The sequence below is a fragment of the Octopus bimaculoides genome, chromosome 16 (genome assembly GCF_001194135.2).
Source record: "Octopus bimaculoides isolate UCB-OBI-ISO-001 chromosome 16, ASM119413v2, whole genome shotgun sequence".
Taxonomy (NCBI): domain Eukaryota; kingdom Metazoa; phylum Mollusca; class Cephalopoda; order Octopoda; family Octopodidae; genus Octopus; species Octopus bimaculoides.
Window position 1 is genome coordinate 36,564,055 of NC_068996.1, and position 6,895 is coordinate 36,570,949.

Sequence of the window (6,895 nt, forward strand, 5' to 3'; positions counted from 1 at the left end):
TATATATATATATATAGGAGGAGAATTCACAAAAAAAAAACAAAAGACGAAGACAGGTGGTGTAGAAAACAAACAGATGTCTTAGTATAATGCTTGGGAAGTGAAAAAGTCTTTAACGTTTCGAGCCCACGCTCTTCCACGGAAAGAAACAAGGAGAGAAAAAAAAAAGTGTAGTGGATAGCGACATATTTATATATATATATATATATATATATAATTACTAATTTACACATTGAAGTTGTGCAGTGTGTATAAGAAAATTTATTTATATCAAGATTGTTACACTTAACCAGTTACACTTTTAGAATCATGCATATGTCTAATGGATTAAGTTTACCAATTTTAATTTACATAGCTCTTCATATATACTCTTTGTGCATTTTCAACTTCATATATTTCTTTTACAGACACACACACACACACATTTACATACATATACACATACATACATACATACACACACATACATACATATGCACACACACACACACACTGTTGAAGCAATTGCCTTTATATAAATGCAGAAGAGTGCGAAGCCGTTAGTGTTTAGCATTTAGTTTTGTTTCCAGCATTGCTTTTACTCTAATTAGGGTTAATTATTGTTATAATGGCAGTAATTAAGAACTGAATAACATTTAATTGTTCAACTTTATTTCATAAGATGTGAAACACTTTGCTTTTCTCCTGCCTTGCTTATACCATTCTTTGAGAGATCGTTGAACCTGAAGCAGTCTTGCCACCAGCTTATTGACGTAGCAGATAATTTTAGAAACATATCTAGATTCTAGCAAGATGTTGTAAATATCAATCTTTATACTCTGTGTGTATGTGTGTGTGTGTATGTGAGAGAGAGAGAGAGAGATTGGTGGTTTTACCAAGTTGTAAAATAATCTGTTCACTGTATAGGGGTCACCTAATGACCTTGAAAGATGAAACTACTTTTCTGTCATTTGATACAATGTAAATTTTAGAACTAGAAACCTGTAACTAAATTATTGCTCCACTTGGAAAGGAAAATGAGGGCGGAGAGGGAAGTGGGAAGTGCTTCCTCACAGTGAATTTTGTGGAAAGATGGGTGACTGGCACAAAATGATTAGGATGAATGGCCTTACTCTAAGTCAATGGTTTCCAACCTTTTTTACCCCTGTGTAACCCTTAAAATAAATTATGTGTCTCAAGGAACCCCTGCATATTCTTTTCATTGTAGTTCCTGTGGTAAATATCATATCATATATATATATATGGTTGTTATATTTTTTTTATAACATAATAAGTTAGATAGGATGATGTTTATATTACAATATTACAATAACTAATAATATGTTGTGCATATATAGTAATATTACAATCATGAAATTAGCATTAGCTTATCTCACTCTTTCTCAGAGTACCCCGGTTGAGAAATGCTGCTCTAAGTATTCGCCTGTAGATTGAAAAGCAACAGTTGAGAGCGGGCTCATCATTTTGGTAGTCAGGGTAATCTTGGATCTGTTGAGTTCATTTGATTGGCCCTAGCTGGAGTTTCTCCTGTGTCAGGAGGACTACATCATTCATGTTATCATATACTTTGTATTATTTATACTACTTTTATCGCATTTCACAGTCTTTTCCATTTTTTTCTACCATCCTTTAAGTAAATTGCCACACAAATTGTTGACTGTCCTTGTAATGTATCCCTTATCTATGCCCTTGTAGCTAATGAAAGGAATTATTATTATTGTTATTATTATAATTATTATTATTATTATTATTATTATTATTATTATTATTATTATTATTATTATCATTATTATTATTATTATTATTAGATTGCAAGCTGGCAGATTTGTTAGCATGCCAAGCAAAATGCTTAACAAGCATTTCGTCCCTCTTTATGTTCTGAGTTCAAATTTCATTGAGGTCAACTTTGTCTTTCATCCTTTCGGGATCGATAAATTAAGTACCAGTGAAACACTAGGGATCAATGTAATCAACTCGTCCCCTCCCTCCAAATTTGAGGCCTTGTGTCTCCAGTAGAAAGGATTATTATTCTTTTCTACTGTAGGTACAAGGCCTGAAATTTTTCGGGAGGGGGAGGGGACCAATCGATTAGATCAACCCCAATACACAACTGGTACTTAATTTATCAACCTTGAAAGGATGAAAGGCAAAGCTGACCTCAGTTGAATTTGAACTCAGAATGTAAAGACAGACGAAATACTGCTAAGCATTTTGCCCAGTGTTGTAACGTTTCTGCCAGCTTGCCACCTTAGAAAAGATTATAAGCATCATCATCACCATTATTGTATCATAAAAACTCTCAGCTTATTTTGCTGGGTTTGATGGAAAGTGTCAGCTGTCCACAGCCAGCAGACTAAGGTAGCACTCATTGTTGTTTTTATAATTGTTATTAAGTTGGCAACCTGGCAGAATCATTAGCATGTTGGACAAATTACTTAGCAGCATTTCTTTCAACTTATTACAGTCTCAGTTCAAATCCTGTTGAGGTCGACTTTGCCATACGTCCTTTCTGGGTCAATAAAAATAAGTTCCTGTTGAGCCCTGGGTCGATGCTTTTAACTAGTCCCTACTGGCCTGCTCCCAAAATTTGAAACTATTATCGTTGTTGTTATTAATTATTATCATTATTATTATTACCTGCGCCTTAGTGAAGGCAGAGGTATTGTTTTTAATCGTGTTTGTTTGTTTGTCCATGGACAAGATATCTCAAGAACCGCTGGATGGATTCAAATGAAACTTTCAGGGATGTTTGGTCTCATGACTGGAACGAACTGATTAGATTTTGGAATCGATCTGGTACTAGACAAGGATTCTGGATTATTGGTTATATTTACTTTACTTTACATGATTACGATCTTACGTTAACTTTCAAGTCTTTCTCAATTATCTCCCTTTAGGCTGTAACTATTTTGAATGATGAATCTCTTAACTTTGGCTTGTATTAGATAAGGATAAACTATTTAGTACTGTTACTAAACTTTCTACTTCACATTACATGACTACCATTGGGATCGATAAAGCACCAAACAGGGATTCTGGATTATTTTTCTGTTTTTTTACTTAATTTTTGAGAGCGTTCGGGTTCATTTTTAGTATTCTCTTTTGTGAGAGCAGTCGAGTTTATTTCAGATATTCTCATTTTAAAAATCATCTCTGGCTAATCGTTGAGATAACATTGGTGTTGCCTTGGCAGAGGTTTGCACTCTCTGAGTGCTCTTATTATTATTATTATTAAAGGTGGCAATTTGGCAGAATAGTTAGCATGCCAGGCAAAATGCTTTGTGGCATTTCATTCATCTTTGTTATGAGTTCAAATTCCACCAAAGTCAACTTTGCCTTTAATCCTTTTGGGTTCGATGAATTAAGTACCAGTGCAGCACTGGGGTCAATGTAATCAACTAGTCTTCCCCCACCCAAATTTCAGGTCTTGTGTCATTAGTAGCAAGGATTATTATTATTATTATTGACGTCAAACAAAATTCTTAGCAGTATTTCAACTGTCTACATGTCGTGGGTTCAAATGTTACCAAGGTTGACTTTACCTTTCATCCTTTCGCGGTCATTGAAAAATAAGTACCAGTTACACACTATAGTTAATGTAATCAACTAGCCCCCCTCCTCCAAAAATATCAGGCCTTGTGCCTGTAGTAGAAAGGGTTATTATTGATTGCCCCGCCACCTTCCCTTAACCAGGAAGGCAAGGCTGTATTTATATTCCTGGTGGCCATGGTGAAAGAGGTCATATGGTGGACGAGACTGAAGGGATTGAAGACAAACACTTTTCTCTTTGGCCAATCCTTGATCAACTTCTTCAAGTTTCACTTGAAAAGGAAAATAAGGGTAGAGAGGAAAGTGTTGTCTTCTAGTCAATTTGCTGAAAGGTGCGAGAATGGTGCGGGTAAACGGGCCTGCCTTGAGCATACGCCTGTAATTGGAAAAAAGGGAAAGTAAAAAGGCAAATGCCCCAAAAGTCTGGGCACCCATGGTTTTTTTTATGGGTTTTTTTCATGAGCGGCACTCGAACATCTCCCTATTGAGGATTTCAAATTGTTTTTTCTCCTTCTTCATTATATTAATCTTTGTTTACGCACAAAACCCTTACAACAAAACACACTCACACACATAGGGACACATTGAAAGGCAAAGGTCAACTTTGCCTTTCATCCTTTTGGGGTTGATAAACAAAGTACCAGTTACGCACTGGGGTTGATGTAATCGACTTAATCCCTTTGTCTGTCCTTCTTTGTCCCCTCTATGTTTAGCCCCTTATGGGCAATAAAGAAATAAGAAACACATTTTTGTTTCATACTGTACTGTCCATTATGTTTTTCCTAATGTAAACCCTTTGTGGTTAATAAAGAAATTGTTGTTGTTATCATCATCATCATTATTATTATTATTTAAAGTAAGGCAGTGAGCTGGCAGAAATGTTAGTATGTCAGGTGAAATGCTTAGATGTATTTCTTCTGTCTTTCCGTTCTGAGTTCAAATTCCTCCAACGTTGACTTTGCCTTTCATCCTTTCGGGGGTCGATAAATTAAGTACCAGTTACGCACTGGGGTCGATGTAATTGACTGGCACCCTCCACAAAAACTTTGTGTCTTGTGCCTAGAGTAGAAAAGATTATTATTATTATTTTTGTCATCGTTATTATTATCATTGTTAAGGTGGTGAGCTGGCAGAATCGTTAGCACACTGGACGAAATACTTAGCAGTATTTCACCCGTCACTACGTTGTGAGTTCAAATTCCACCGAAGTCGACTTTACCTTTACCTTTAGGTCGACTTTACCTTTCATCCTTTTCGGTCGATAAATTAAGTACCAGTTGAGTACTGGGGTCCATGTAATCAACTGGCCCCTTCCTCCCAAATTTCAGGCCTTGTGCCTATAATAAAAAAGATTATTATTATTATTTAAGGTAAGGCAGCGTGCTGGCAGAATTGTCAGCATAACAGCTAAAATGCTTTGCAACATTTCATCCATCTTTACATTCTGAGATTAGTTTCTGCTGGGGTAAACAATCCTCAGAAATTGCTGGCCTTGTGCCAAAATTTGAAACCAATAAAATGAGTACCAGTTGAGTTCTAGGGTTGATGAAATTGTCTTACCCTTCCCTTAAAAAAAAAAAAAACTTGTGACACTGTACTACAATATCAATAGTTATATGATCACTAATTTTGGTTTACTTTCTGTTTGCAGGTAGTGATAGCTTGATTGAAATATTTACCCATCGTGGTGAAAGATCACCAGATCCAAGCTGGCAAACACTATCGCATAAAGGAACTATTGCCAACATTGAATATAGGATACGGGTCCTCTGTGATAAAAATTATTATAATAAAACTTGCAAAAAGTACTGTCGGCCCAGGAATGATTCTTTTGGACACAATACCTGTAATGAAAATGGGGACAAAATTTGTTTGGAAGGCTGGACAGGGAAACATTGTATGAAAGGTAAGACTAATCAATTATTCTTTTATTCTTTTGCTTGTTTAAGTCATTTGACTGCAGCCATGCTGGAGCACTGCATTAGCCCTTTAGCATTCGGATTATTCTGTCAAATGTAATCCTTTTTCAATCACATTGTTTTAGCTTCAAAATTTTGATGACGTCATTGTATATTTTTAGAATGATATTGTAGGGTAGGTGTGAGAGGCTAGATCTGCACCAGCCTCCAATCTGTTTCTACAGCTGGATGCCCTTCCTAATGCCAACCACTCTGAGAGTGTAGTGAGTGCTTTTTATGTGCCACCAGCACAGGGCCAGTCAGGGGGCACTTGCATCGACCATGTTTGGATGATGCATTTTATGTGCCAGCAGCATGGGAACCAATCAGGTAGACCTGGTATCGACAATGTTTTGATGGCGCTTTTTACGTACCACCGGCTCAGTAGCCAGTTAGGTGGAACTGGCATCGACCATGTTCAGATGGTGCTTTTTATGTACCACTGGCATGGGAGCCAGTTAAGAAGAACTGGCATCAACCAAGTCTGGATAGTGCTTGTTACATGCCACCAGCATGGGAGCCAGTCAGGGGACACTAGCCACAGCTATGATTTTGGTTTTACTTAACTCAACGGGTCTTCTTGTATAAATATTTTTAAGTGTGCATATATGTATGCAGAAAGTTTGTATACATGCAACATTTGTTTATAGTAGTTTAACACCTTTTTAAGTAAGTCAATACAATGTCAGAGCAGCAACAGTAAAAGAGGAATCAATGGTTCAATTCCTGTCAGCAGTAGTTCTTGTGACTTTGGTCAAAACACTAACCTCTCATTAGACTACACAGATTACTATAATTAGTCAGTATAGTTAAGTCTCACTGTGAAATTTACATAGGACCAGCACTGGACTAACCATTAAGCAATATTAGTATATGCTTAAGACATGAAGGGAAATTAGTATGTGCTTAGGACATCAAGGGAAAATGGGGCACCAAAGAAATGGTAAATGGTTTACGGTATAAAAGAAATCACTTTAAACTTGCTAAAATGATATTCGAAATAGTTTATATGATTGGAAATATAATTTCAAATTGTTCATGGCATCATAATGAAGATCTCATCAAAGACTTTGCATTTAAAAAATGTAACAGAAAATTTTGCAAATATAAGGAGGAAGAATTCAAAAATAAACATTATTTTCTTACTCTCTCTCTTTACTCTTTTACTTGTTTCAGTCATTTGACTGCGGCCATGCTGGAGCACCACCTTTAGTAAAGCAAATCGACCCCAGGACTTATTTTTTGTAAGCCTAGTACTTATTATATCGGCCCTTTTTGTCGAACTGCTAAGTTACGGGGATGTAAACATACCAACATCGGTTGTCAAGCGATGTTGGAGGGACAAACACAGACACACAAACACACATATATACATATACATATATATG

At 36.3% G+C, this 6,895-nt stretch overlaps 1 protein-coding gene across 1 annotated transcript in view; it reads left to right on the forward strand.

Moving 5' to 3' along the window:
* Nucleotides 1-6,895, forward strand: part of LOC106875633 (protein jagged-2) — a 123,616-nt gene that overhangs the window by 46,753 nt on the left and 69,968 nt on the right. Inside the window, exon 2 of the mRNA XM_052973489.1 lies at nt 5,201-5,455. Coding sequence (XP_052829449.1) covers nt 5,201-5,455 — 255 coding nt within the window. The remainder of the gene's footprint in view (nt 1-5,200; nt 5,456-6,895) is intronic.